This window comes from Erythrolamprus reginae, chromosome 1, assembly GCF_031021105.1.
Source record: "Erythrolamprus reginae isolate rEryReg1 chromosome 1, rEryReg1.hap1, whole genome shotgun sequence".
Classification (NCBI taxonomy): Eukaryota; Metazoa; Chordata; class Lepidosauria; order Squamata; family Dipsadidae; genus Erythrolamprus; species Erythrolamprus reginae.
In genome coordinates this window covers 289309407-289323917 of record NC_091950.1, presented here as the reverse complement: position 1 = coordinate 289323917, position 14511 = coordinate 289309407, and the positions used below count along the sequence as shown (strand labels likewise).

The 14511-nt window shown below is 37.6% G+C and overlaps 1 protein-coding gene across 4 annotated transcripts in view; it reads left to right on the top strand.

Moving 5' to 3' along the window:
- The first annotated feature begins 303 nt into the window (after positions 1 to 303).
- EPHA7 (EPH receptor A7) overlaps positions 304 to 14511 on the top strand; it is a 212558-nt gene continuing 198350 nt past the window's right edge. For 3 of the 4 annotated variants that reach the window (XM_070733225.1, XM_070733224.1, XM_070733227.1), the window contains exons 1-3: positions 979 to 1404; positions 6443 to 6507; positions 10755 to 11424. In XM_070733225.1, coding sequence (XP_070589326.1) covers positions 1308 to 1404; positions 6443 to 6507; positions 10755 to 11424 — 832 coding nt within the window. In that variant the 5' untranslated portion in view covers positions 979 to 1307. Of the gene's footprint in view, positions 1405 to 6442; positions 6508 to 10754; positions 11425 to 14511 lie in introns of all 4 variants that reach the window. The other variant, XM_070733226.1, reaches the window with a different exon arrangement.

Sequence of the window (14511 nt, the reverse complement as noted above, 5' to 3'; positions counted from 1 at the left end):
CTGGCAGACTCTATTGTGGACGGCCAGAGCTCCAAGAGGGATGGGGCCCCAACTCGAACCAATTTTTAACTGTGCAACACCACCACCCCAAGAAAGAAAGAAAGAATGAAAGGAAGGAAGGAAGGGAAGAAGAAAGGAAGGAAAGAAAGAAAGAAAGAAAGAAAGAAAGAAAGAAAGAAAGAAAGAAAGAAAGAAAGAGCCTCTAGTTGGCCTCCCCTCCAGCTTAGGGGAGCAAAGGAAGACGGCGCTCTTGGTCGAGGGAATCCCCTCCGCTTCTCTCTCACACACATATACACTCCCCCCCCCATTCATCGGGGAGGAAGGATGAAGCTACTTGGTCATCCCTCAAAGGACGGACGGGAGGAAGGAAGCAGATCCAGCACCACCGCTCAAGGGCCGGGAGAACCACAGCTTTCCTTCCTTCCCGCTCGTCCCGCAGGAATATGAGGGAAAAAAGATAAGGAGGCAGCTGCTTGGTTCTTGCGCGCTTCTCCTTCGTCTCAGGAGATTATGGGCTGGGTAGCTGGAGGCGCCTTTCGACTCCTCGTGGAGCGAAGGTTTGGCCATCCCGGCTGCTGATTGGTGGCTTTCCTCTCCCCCCCACCCACCGCTTCCAAAGAAACATGTCAGAGCTTTTTTTTTATTTCTCCGCTACAAACTTGCCGAGAATCCCTCCTCCTCCTCCTCCCCGGCCAACTACGCCTGCTGGAAACAGGCACTCCGAGGGAAATAACAAGAAAACCTGAGACCGGCTGCAACCTGACGCTTCCTCCTCGTTTATTGGACGAACCGCTTTAGCTCCGCCTCTCGAGACGAAGCGATTCGTTGTCCGGCGGCCGCAGCTCCGCTTTCTCTTAGGTTGGCTCGGCCTGCCCGTCATTTTGAAGGACGGGCTGCTTCTTTCTCCATTGGTCCTGCCCCTTTTCTTGCCTCCTCCTCCCTCCTCCCTCTCCCCCCCCCGCTCCTATTGATATTATTGGAGTGTGGAGCGAAGGGTTCGGTCTGCAGTCGGAGACTCGCAGGCAGCAAATACGGAGAGCGGAGGGAAAAAAAGCGAGTCGGGAAAAAGCGAGGAGGCAAGCCGCGAAGAGCCGCGCGAAGAGCAACTGCACATTAAAACACATCGCAGCCGGAGCCCATAGATACGCACCGGGCAGCAGCAGCAGCAGCCGCACGAGCCAGCGGCGGGAAGCAAGCAGAAGCAAACGCCAAGCGCAGTCTCTCTCTCTCTCTCTCTCTCTCGCTTTCTGAATGTATATGCATACTATCCTTAGCTTGGTTTGAAACATCTCCAGCTCGCGCGCATCATGGTTTTGCAAACTAGGCTCCCTTCTTGGATTATTTTGTGTAACATCTGGCTGCTTCAGTTTGCACACACGGGGGAGGCACAGGCTGCAAAAGAAGGTAAGGCGATGCTGGCCACAAAGTTTATCGCTCCTTTCTTTCTTTCTTTTTTTCTTTCTCTTTTCTCCCCCCCCTCGCCTTTTTGTGTCTCCCCCTCCCCCGGGACCGTTCCTGGGGAAGCGACTCGCACGTCGCTTCCCCTCGGGCAGTCCAGACGAAAGGAGAGCGTGTCGGGCACCTTTCGCCCCGTGCCCCAGCGCCTCTCGCTTATATTCCGTCACGAAGTAAAACCCAGTCCCGTGCCTACCCCAGGGATCGATCGGGAAGGAGAAAGAGAGGGAGAGATCTGGACCCCCCGCCTCTCCCGATCGTGTGCGTGTTTTGCAATCCGAGGCTACGGCGCATTTTCAGAACTGGGTTAGCTTGCGCGAGGGTGGCCGCACGTGATGGAAAAAGGTCTGGGGAGGCTTTGAATTTCCATATATGAGGAAGGGGGGGGAGCGTAGTTAGGATTCTCGGATAGGCTCCTCTGATCGGGTTTAATTTGATAGATTTATAGATGAAGCCCTCTGCCCTCTCCAAACGCATCTGGCTAACGGGGCGATTACCTCCCGGCTTCTTACACCCGCCGGAGTTCGGGATGGGGTGGGACGAAGGGACCGGTATGAAGCGAGCGACCTGTTCCAGGACTGCAGAGGCGTTTCGCCCCCCCCCCCCCCCCGACTGTCTCGTCTTAAGGTTTTAAGGGGAGGCTGGAAAAGTAAAGTACCTTTCTTTTGGATAGCCACCCGTGTCACCTGCAATAGATAACAATAAATAAAGGCCATCTGTTCGTTTTGTGCTGGTGGCGTGATTGCACCTCGCAGTGCACAGAGTGGGGTTTTTTTAAGCAAACGAGTAGAAATATTTGCCTCACGTACGCTGATAACGCTGCGTATCTCTCTATAATGCCGCGTTCTTATGGACATTGAATGGGCATTACGGCCTCCCCTCCCTCAATCGCTCTGCATAATAAGCTTCTGTGTACAGACAGACCCAGCAACACTAATTATTATTATTATTATTATTATTATTATTATTATTATTATTATTATTATTATTATTATCATCATCATCATCATCATCATCATCATCATCATCATCGCAAGAGCGATCGGGGCTCCGAATCCCCCACTTTTAATTTATTGATTTGTTGATTGATTTGATTTATATGCCGCCCTTATATCCCTAAGGACTCTGGGCGGCTTACAACAATATTAATGCCAGATCTGTTCTGAAAGGGACAATTTGAAGGCCGTGCTTCTCGCCATAGGCATAAAAGTCGTGTGTATTGTTACTTGGGGAGAATCGAAATGGCCCTGAAGACCGTGATTTGAGGAGGGGAGAGGAAGATTTAGATAGTCCCCCTCTCCGTTTCCAGAGACTTTTTCTCCCCTCCTTTTTTGAGCTATGGGGAGCATTGAAAAAGCACGCTTTCCCATTATCGGTTGGAAATGGGAAAGAGGCTCTCCGAGAATGAAATAAGCCTTATACATAAAATGGAAGTCCGTTATGCATGCCTCTGCTGGGGAATGGGATCAAGCCTTCTTGAAAACTTTTATCTGAAAGATTGAAACCTCTTACCTCGGGAAAGGAGGAGGGGATGGGGTAAAAAGTGGCTGAGAACAAACCCCTGGAGTAGGGGGCGAGATATATGGCAAGCGGCACCTTCCCTCTGGGGTCCTGGAGTGGCCGTGCGAAGTAATTGGAGGCGTGTGATTTCACAGATGCTTTTGTGGTGCTACTTTGCAATTTGCTAATCTAGGAACTGGCTCTCCTTTGGACCGAGCTGATCCGAGAAAAGGAGTCCGTGATAGGAAAAGGATCTCCTGATCGTCCCGTTTACCTGGGCAAGGCAGACTCACAAAACTTTCCAACTGTCGCGAGTTGTTCTGTCGGGCTCGGAATATCTAAAGAAGCGCCGACCGTCAGTTTGCGCGCATCTGCTTTCTTCCTCAGAAAGAAGGGGGGGGAATGCATGCGAGGGATCGGAGTTCAGGGTGTTTTTTTAAAGAATGGTTAAGAAGCCCTCGCGAATGTGTGGGAAGGCACGCGGGTTGTTTTTCCCCCCCAGCCACCCTATTGGGAATCAGAGTTCAGCCAACGGTGCTCCCGCTGAACAGGGCGAAGGAGAGGCAAAAAAAATTCCGAGGTTCACCTCTCCCATTGAAGTTACTGGCGCTTTTCCCACCTGAGGGATCGGTATTATTCATCCTCTCCCTACCCCCCCCCCCGGCGCGTCTCAGGTGCTGCGCCGGGAAAAGTGGAGTCAGTGGCGGCGGAGGCGTGTGTGTGTGCGCGCGCGATGCTCTTTTAGCAGCTTGGTAGAGGAGAAGCGCGCGAACTGGCCGCTTCTTGCAAGAGCTCAGCACAGGAGGAAAAAAAAAAGGCGGGGAGGAAGAGGAGGGGTGAGGAACTCCTCCGCGCTTCGCTCAGCGGGAAGAGGAAGCGCGGCGTGGGTGGAGGGAGAAAAATGGCTTTCGGACACTTGGAGGTGAGATGCTGCTCTCCCTTCTAACGGGAGGAGTTAGCCAGGTGAGAGGCTAGGACTCCCTCCTCGCCCTCTCTCTCCCCCCCCCCACCCCGCCTCTTCAGGGAGGTGCCTCCTTTCTTGACTGCTTTCTATTGCTGTGTTTATTTTATTTATTTATTTTATTTATTTAGTTCCATTTGTCTGCCGCCCAACTCCCTAAGGACTCTCGGTGGCTTTATAGACTGGCCTCCCCTCATTCTTCTTTTAGAAGTTCTGTTAACTGGCATTGGCACCTAGGCCTAAGGGGGTTGGGGATTAATAATAAGAAAGGCTTTTCAGGCCACATACAAAATAACACTCCCTCTCACTCCCCTAGGAACCCTGAAAGGCATCAGTGCTGCTCTTTCTAAGCAAATACTCAAGAGGTGGATAGTGGCACTTTAGGTTTGAGGGAATCTGAGATTTCTTCCTGCCCAGACCACTAGCCACCATCTGCCCCCCTGTGTAAGATAAAGCATGCATGACCCAAAACAGATTACAGTATATGGCTTCCCTTCAGTTTTCAGTCACTGAAACCCAACTAACAGAGGGACACTAGGCTTTCCTGAAAAAAATAAGCATCTGTCTGACATGCTGGGTTATTCTGTCACACACTCTGCCTTTTCTGTTTGGTTTTGTCAGGGGAGGAAAAAAAACATCCTATATCTTCCCTTTTTAAGAAATCAGCATAATAAAAGAAATCATTGCTTTGGAATTCTAGTGGCATGTTCAGATCCTGCCATCTGATTTTTGAAGTAATTTTCCTGTTGGTGCATGGTGCACAATTGGTAGGATCTATTCCCCTGCACCTCCCATTTTCTGATACAACTTGATTTGAGTCAAAAGGTGTCTCTTTTGAAAAGAAAAAAAGTTCTGCTTATGACCCTTAGCAGAAACTTTAGGAAACTTCACATAAAAGATTCTTCAATATTTGAAAAGGTTTTCACGAGAAAGTTGCTGCTCATCTTTCAGTATTATAAAGGACAGTTCTCATAACTTTCTCAGCACACATTGATACCATTAAGTTTATAGTTTTGTATGTTCAGGAAGATTTTTAAAAAGTTTTTACTTTTTTGCTTTAAGTTTTGAGATTGGTTTAATTTGAGTACAATGTACTGTATGTGTAAAATATTTTAAAAATGCAATTGCTCTTCATTCTGTTTCAAGGGCATGGAATGGTTAAACGTGTAGAATAACCTTTTTTTAGATTAATTTATTAGCCTGGATTTTGATTAGCAACCCAATACATAATTCTTTTATCAATTTCTTTCAGAAACTATTAACACTCGAAGGAATCCCTTAGATATCTGGATTAATTAGTGGTATAATTATGTAGAAATGATCTTTCTTTTAGGAAGCCTAACTTCACTGAGAAAGCGTAAAATTATATCAAAGTTATACATTAAATTTTCTCAGTATGTTTTCATAGTATGTAAAACTGCAACACTCTATGCCTATTTGCAAATACTGTACTATTGAGATCACTGTAACTTAACTTTCATACGCACATGTGATCAGGCTATGCACAAAATCCACTTAACTATATTATTATTGTAGTTAAACTTATAAAATTAATGCTTAAGAAATCTATTCTTGAATATTCCTATTATTATTGTTGTTGTTGTTGTTGTTATTATTATTATTAGTCTCCGAGTCTTCGGAGAGGGGCGGCATACAAATCTAATCAATTATTATTATTATTATTGTTGTTGTTGTTGTTGTTGTTGTTGTTATTATTATTATTATTATTATTATTATTGTGTGCTTTATATAGGTCAGGGTCAAATGTTACAATTACAAAAAGTATTTTAAATTTAAAAAAAATATTACTAACTAGTATAATATACCCATGTATTTTATATTAACTTGTTAATTGAAATATTTTTTCTTAGCATAGTAGGTGAGAAAATGTAGTAGGATAAAAAAATAAATGAATATCAGATTAATATAAATGGTTCACAAAATGATGCTGTTGAAAATAATATTTTAATTATTAATCCAATTGTTAGCAGTTTCAGTATCTACCAACAGCTTGGGACATCTTACAAAACAACACAAGTAATGTGTCAGCAAAGTTTTACAGTTATGTTTAGATGCATTCTTTCCTGAATAAGTGTGAAAACTGAATACTATTACTGATATACAGTACCAACCCTTTTATGTTTATATTGTAAATTAGAGTAAAAGAAAAGACTGTTACTTTCAATATTACATTTCACTTAGAACAGTACATAAGTACTTATTAAATTTTGTCATGCAATAAAGATTGAATAGATTTCATATTTAAAAAAAGTTACTATTATAAAGGCATTACAGTATAAGGAGATCCCTGCCACTTCCTTTACATTTCCTTTGGTTTATACTGTAGTACCAACTAAAGCATCCTTGTGAAATCAGTCCCTTTTCAGCATGTTCAACCAGCTGCTAAGTTTCTATTTTTTCTTGAATAAAAACAAGAGGCAGAGTAGTTTTATTTAGTTTACACACAACCAGCATGAGTGTACAATTCATAAAATACTTTAATACATAGATATTTTTTTCTTTCAGTAATATTGCTGGATTCTAAAGCACAACAGACAGAGTTGGAATGGATTTCTTCTCCTCCCAATGGGGTAAGCATACCATTTAAATCAAAATCAAAATCAGAACGAGTAGTTTAAATGCTCAAAATTCTTTGAAGAAAACTTATGGTGAAAAAAAATTCTGTTGTGAAAAGCATTGTGATTCAAATGCAAGCTAATATAGATGTTTTCTTAGCCTTAAACTGCGGCATATCTCAAAGAACTTTTTTTTAACCTTGAGTAATATTATTTCAATTTTCATTCTTAAAAACAACTTTACTGATAATAATGTTAAACATTATTTGCATTGTTCTATTAATGTATAATTTTATTCTATTGATACATTATAATTGATATTTCAGGTCCTTAAACATTCTTGTAAAGTTTATAAATTCAAGACCAATTTTGCTGGCTTTAAGGCAGAAATTTGTATCTTTAATTCACACTTTCTTCAAAGCAAGACTATCTTGCTGATTTCTGAAAACATCCTTATAAATAATTGTTTCATTGTTGAATTAAATAATTAACTTTCAGACTTGAAATTCATCTTAGGCTTCAGTTCTTAATATAATAAAAATATTTGTAACACTCTTGTAGTGAAAAAACAGCATAATTTTGAATAGTATATAATTATTTGAAATATTGTTTAAGTAGCTATGACATGACTGAATACACTAGCTTTAGAAACTGCAGTCAAATAAGTATTGTATTTTCTAAATTATCTCAGAAGCTTGATTGTTTTAAATGGATTTCTACTGCCTATCATTTAGAGTAGTTCATATTAATACAAGTTTCACATAAAAGTTTATACAATCAAGCCTTTAATCTGGCACATAAGGAAATCTGGAACCAAAAGAAAGTGAATTTTGAGTGGGGATGTAAAAGTGTGACAAATCCTGTAAATAAAAAGAATGAAAACTTGAAAGACTGTAAACTAAAAAGAAAGATCATAAAATCAATCCAGGCACTGGCTGGAAACAAGTCTAATGGTTTTTGGAATGTATGAAATGTTAGCTGAATGCTTAAGATGAGAATTAACTTAAGTAGTAGCACTTCACACTGAAGGAAGTCTTTTAAGAAGAGGATTAGAACAATTTTAGAATAAATTATGATAGTCCAGCTTTGAAACAATAAAAGCACGTGCATGGTTCAGAGACGGGAGATAAAAAAGTTTAACAGTAATCCAGATATAACTCAGGGATAGGTAGTGCCTGAGAGCTGACAATTGTAATATACTGTTGTATATGTATTGCATACATAAAAATGTAATATATTTTAGGGTGACTAAAATGATGGAATGATGGGGTAGAAAAACCACTGGGTTCTTTTTTCGGGTTTTTTGTGAAATTTAGTACGAGATTATTGCTTTTTTTAAAGCAAACCCCCCCCTATTTTAAAATATTAAAGTTATTATAATACTTTTCTCATAGTTTGTTAACATTTATTTATTGAGGTTGACAAGAAAGCATGCCATTGATTCCCAGCAACTCTAATAATTTGGTTGTAGGAGTTGCAGAAGATCTAGAAGGCTTCCATTCATTCAGGGTAAATGCTATACAGGCAACAATTGCTGTAGATTATATTTATAAATATGTCCTATTAAAAATCAATGATCTGATTAATGTTTTGTTTTAATATGCTTTCCATAAGTAATACAGCCCAGTAAAGAAAGACCTCTATACCTTTAGCGTGTAAACTCTATGTATTGTGCTTAGTCAACTTTTCCTTTAATAGTTGTATTCCTTGATTGATTAATAGTTCAGTGACAAGTAAACATGAACATAGTTTTAATGCCTATCATGGTTTATTAATGATTGAGAAATCAGGATTAATGTCTAAAACACTTTGCTTCTTTCCTGTCCTGGTACTGATGTTGCCTTTATTTTATTTTCTGGCATCAACTACAACTGCATTTGATCAATAATGATTATTCAATAATGGTTAAAATTAGGATTATGAAAGTATTTCATGTAATTTAATGACGAGGGAACCTGGAAAATAGCCATTACTGTCAATGCTTATGCCAATGTTGTGATGGCAGTTTTCCTTACTGCTTGAATTATAGATACAGAGTTATAAATAATCAACTGAACTTGATTTATTAAGTTTATTAATTATTTATTAAGTTTATTAATTATTTAATTATTAGCATATGTAATGTTTAAGACACAATGTAGAACTCAACAAACATTTTTTATTATAATGCTGCACAATTTTTGGTGGTATATAAGATAACGATTGAACTTAATATCAGCAAAACGTTTTAAATATAAATAAATTGAACTCTAGATTCATGTAGCTATTTTGAAAACTAACTATATTAGTGGTTAAATAGTTGCCGTTTTGGGTAATACAATTTAAGTTTGTTTCTATTAGAATGACATATATTGAAGATTTGAGATTTGCTTGAGTAAATTTGAAATATAAAACTATTCTAATGTCAGAACTGGACTGTATTCAGTAATGTTCTTGTAATGACAGCACATTCTCTAGTGGGCATCGGGTGGGGTAGTAGCGGGAGGTGGTAGCGGGAGGCTTGGGGGAATGAAAGATCAAAAGAAAGTTTTGTTCCATGAACTCCATTTATGTAAAGTTATACACCAGTCCATTTAAGTGGAAATAATATGGACCAGGAAGCTGAATGAAGCAGTCGAATGACTAAAAAAACCCCATGAATCAATAATTTAGATATTGGCTAATAAATAAAATGGATGAATACAAAACAAAACAATTAACAAAAAATGTCTGTCTTTGTGGTTAAAAGTTTATTTAGTTTTTTTCCCCTAAGGGGGAGGGGGAAACAACATTACAATTTTTTAAAAGAAACTTGATAACTGTTTGATTTCACATGAATATAAAATATTCATTTTATATTATTTTATAAAAACATTACCTGACTGTGGCTTTCCCCCAAACCCCAAAAACCTTAATCTGAGATTGTCTCTCCCCATTTCTAAGAGGTCTGTAAGTGGCGTGCATAACCGCACCACTATGCCTACCATCCCTGTCCTACTGTCCTATTGTTCTCTTTTATTGTTACTTTTTACTTATGTTTCTGCAAACTACTACTATCCTATGCATGTTTGACAAATAAATAAAATAATAAATAAATAAATAAAACTTCTGACATTACAGTTAGAAAATCACATTTCTTGCAGATAAGCGAATATTTTCATATAGCTCAAATTGATACAATAGAAAACATTCATTGATATAATTATATGTATGTATTTATTTTATTTATTTTTATTTATTTTGTCCAATACACAATACATATTGAAGAGAATAGACATGAAGTATTATATATAAAGAGAAGATATAAAAATAGAGAAGATATATGAAGGAAGAGAAGATATATGATATATGAGATAAGGAAAGACAATTGGACAGGGGACGAAAGGCAGGCTAGTGCACTTATGTATAACCCCTTACTGACCTCTTAGGAAGCTGGAAAGGTCCATCGTAGATAGTCTAAGGAGAAATGTTGGGGGTTAGGGGTTGACACTACTGAGTCCGGTATGTAGGTACATATGTTGGTCAAAGACTCCAATAAAATTTACCATGCCATACTATCAACTTGGAATCCTATTGTTTTTGGAGATGGCCAATAGCGTTCCATATGATTTTTCTCTCTACCAAATGAGTTTGAATTTTAGTCCTTATAAAATCTACGGTCGAGATACTACTAGAACAATTGTTGGAATATATTTGAATACTCAACTGAGTTCTCAAACAAACCTTCTTAAAGAAGCAGGTGGAAAATTAAATAAATTTTCATATGTTAAATCACTTATTTTGGACCTAGGCCTATGCAGCAATAGTAGTTTATTTCAATATTAGAATGCAACCCAGTGTTTAGAGAATTTCTAACGCAATGTTTTTGAATTTCTTCCGCATTGATGATACTGCTGCCCATGCAGTATGCTAATTTCATGTTTTTAGCATTTTACTTTATTTACTGTCCTTTTGCAGGGTGGATAGACACTGTGGTCACCATACTGGTTGTTCACAGTAGAATTAACATTTCAAATTAGGGATGCTTAATCCTTGCCACTGTTACATCTGCTCTCTGCCTATAAATTTATTCTATTAGGCATCGGATCATATCATTGCCTTCCATTTTTAAATAGTTTTTCAATCCATGCTAAAATTGTAAGCTGTTTAAACATATGCTCTACTTAATAGTAGTCGGGAAAAGAAATCTTGATGGTACATAATCTTGTACTATATTTATTGTCTAATTTTTCTCTGTTAGAAAGGTTTATCTCAGTATGGATAACTATGCCTTTATGTTCCAGTGGGAAGAAATTAGTGGACTGGATGAAAACTACACACCTATACGAACATACCAGGTATGCCAAGTCATGGAACCCAACCAAAATAATTGGCTGCGGACTAACTGGATCACGAAAGGCAATGCACAAAGGATTTTTGTAGAACTAAAATTCACTCTGAGGGATTGTAATAGCCTTCCTGGAGTCCTGGGGACATGTAAAGAAACGTTCAACTTGCATTATTATGAAACAGACTATGACACTGGAAGGAGTATCAGAGAAAGCCAGTATGTGAAAATAGACACTATTGCGGCTGATGAAAGCTTTACCCAAGGTGACCTTGGGGAGAGAAAAATGAAACTCAATACAGAAGTCAGAGAGATTGGACCTCTGTCCAAGAAAGGATTCTACCTTGCATTTCAGGATGTAGGGGCTTGCATTGCTCTGGTTTCTGTCAAAGTGTACTATAAGAAGTGCTGGTCCATTATTGAGAATTTAGCAATTTTTCCAGACACAGTAACTGGGTCAGAGTTCTCCTCCTTAGTTGAGGTCCGAGGAACCTGTGTCAGTAGTGCGGAAGAAGAAGCAGAAAACTCTCCCAGAATGCATTGTAGTGCAGAAGGAGAATGGTTAGTGCCAATTGGGAAGTGTATCTGCAAAGCTGGCTTCCAGCAAAAAGGAGACACTTGCGAACGTAAGTAGAAAACATATTTACGTAGTTACTTTTTTTCTTTTACTGTTTTTAACAAATGCCTCTTTAATGGAAGTGTTGCCTTACTTAATTCATAGGAACCAGAAATTAGAGTGTCTGACACTAAAGAAACAAATTATGTTTGGGAATGGAAATCAATAATTGGATGTTGCATTTAGAAAAGCCATTAAAGTGACTGTCAAACTAAACAGTAGTTTACCTTTCCTAATGCTATTACATACAAGCAGTCACCTAACATTTTATAAGAGATAGGCCAAAAAAGCTATTTAGTACTTAATGATTCTTTAAAATACCTGTAACACTTGAGAAAAAAATGTGTTTTGCAGAGAGGGTATCATTAATAATCCAAGGATTACTTGGATGCACTAGCTAATTTGGGAAACTGCAGAAACTTTTAAAAATATAATGTGTTTCTGATTAACATAATGAAAAACGGCTCAGAATGTAGTATTTGCAAGAAAGCTAAGGATATGTTAATTTTTTTAAAAAAGGAAAAGGAGCAGAATAAATAGTTTCTTTTAAAGACTCATATCTGAAATCTTGGAATAGAACTCAGGGCTGAAAACAGGCAGCAGTAGAATAGAATATTAAAATGGGTAGCATCCCTGTTTTTTCCTTTTATTTTTTTGCAACCCTTGACACCCTGTAAAAGTTTAGATGATTTCAGAGCAGATTTTGAATTAACACTTAGAAATTGCAAAATAAAGGCATTCTTCCTTTTTGTCTGCAAACCACTTCTATCACTTGAACCAAATTATTGTATCCTTCTCTTTATCTGGAAGAAGGACATAGAATTTTATCTGAAAGTCTATTTTCATAAATTAGATATCTCACAATACATACATACATACATACATACATTCATACATATGTCACATGTTTTTTTGCTGAATTTGAAAATTAAGGGAGACTAGGATAGATCTATTTCAGCCTTATTTTGGCCTCATCAGCTAGCCATACCCACTGGGACTTGAACCTGCAACCTTTGTCTTGTAAGGCAGAGAATTATCCTCTAGGCTACAGTATCCAATCCCTTCAGGGCTGCACTAGGGAAGGGTTACATATTTTTGTGTCGAATCACCCTGGTTTATTGAAGGAACATCACAGCTACTTATTTGTATACATACATACATACATACATACATACACATATACATACACACACCATTTGTCAAGGACCGTTAAAATGCTGACTTTGTGTGATCAAGGACACAGAGATACCTTTTTAGAATAAACGTTCTGCTTTATTAGATAGGCTAGGGATTGCTTTCCAAGAAATATCAAATTAAATTGAATATGCAATAATGGATTTTATTAGTGTTGCCATGGATAATTTTCTCATTTTTAAAGAGAAATTTAATTTACATTAGAACAATTTGATAACAGCTTCTGAAAGTCACAAAAAATTAGGGTCTTGGCTTTTGAACTTTTGACAAAGAGTTATTTTATTTATTTATTTATTAGTTGGACTTGTATGCCGCCCCTCTCCGAAGACTCGGGGCGGCTCACAACAAGTAAAAACAGTCACACTGTCAATGATTATTGACAGTGAAAAATAGATGTTTTATTAGCTATTTACCATTTGGCCTGATGGGTAATGGAGGAGACAATTAGAGCATTTTCAGTGAAGTTATCTGTCATGAAACATATTTTCTCTGACATATAGATAGTCCTCCTTTAGCAACCATAATCAGAATCAGCAATGTGCTAAGTGAAATTGTAACACTGCTTATGATCTTATTTCAGCTATTCTTTGTTTTATAGACCAGCAAAGGTCTTAAAATGCAAGGATTGATAATAAAATTTACTTTTCATCACTACTGTAAATGCAAATGGTGACTAAACATAGCAGTTACTAAATGAGGATATCCTGGATTGCTGCTAATTTTCTTCATTCTTGCTTTTCAAACCAAACAAATCTGTTAGCGTTGCGTAATAGCTAAATATTAAAAAGGATATTTCAAATATTGAAAAGCTTCCCCTGCAAATTAGTTCAATGTCTACATCTTGATTCTGCTTAAAATATTTGCATAATGCTGTGTGTTTATCAGATTTCATGATGAGAGTTATTTTTTCCCATCCAATCTTTAATCCTTTTTTAAAACTGATTTTGCAGTGATCAAAATAATGTATAATGACACTTTAAATGTTATTGTTTAGAAAAACTTGTTAGAATTAAAAGTTAAAACAGAAGATTGATGGAGATACAGCTGTTATGATTAGAATTCAAGTAAATTGTTTATTAAATAGGGTTCTTAATTTTAAACTTCAGTGATGTCAACTGAAGCATTAAATGATAACTTTCAGTTGAGTGTCTCTCTTGTGTTCATTTTGTAAGAATACTTCTTATGCCGGCTTACTGCCAGAGAAACTGCTAAAAGAATATATTCTGTTGGAAGTATTCCAGGACTGAGGGAGACAGGGAGTTCTATCATTTCTGTTTTTTAAAAACTTGTTCTTGGTAAAAGTTTCAAAATGAAGTTTTATTTTACATTTGTTGTGAGAAATGCATGATTAGTAACTGCTACCTATATTAAAAAGGTAAGCTGACTAAAGTTTGAGGCACATATCTTTCATTAATTCCTTGGCTCTGATACTTAGAGCTTTCTCAGTGATAGCATTAATGTTTAAACAGGTGGTGACAAATGGATGCTGTATAATGATAGCATTCATGGTGAAACTGGTAGCTAGAGACAATCATGGGATCAAATTTATAATAAATCTAATCCTATTATTAATTCAGTGGATATTTTATTTTTTGTCAGACTTTGTAGAACAACCTAAAATCAAAATTGTTCTGTATTTTTTTTAAAGTCTTTGATTGATTTGTAAGCTTTGCGTTTGATGTATAATATTTTCACTGTAATATAAAATATTTATTGATCATGTAAAAATGAATGTTTGCACTCTAGTTCAGACTCTGACATTTTAATTTCCATATGCATTTACTCATATCTACATATATTTCAAAGCAGGTTTTTTAATTTGCAAAATTAATAATCTATTCTGAGAAAAACAAACACACACACACACAAAGAGTCTGATTTAACCTTCTCTTCCTCCTGAAAA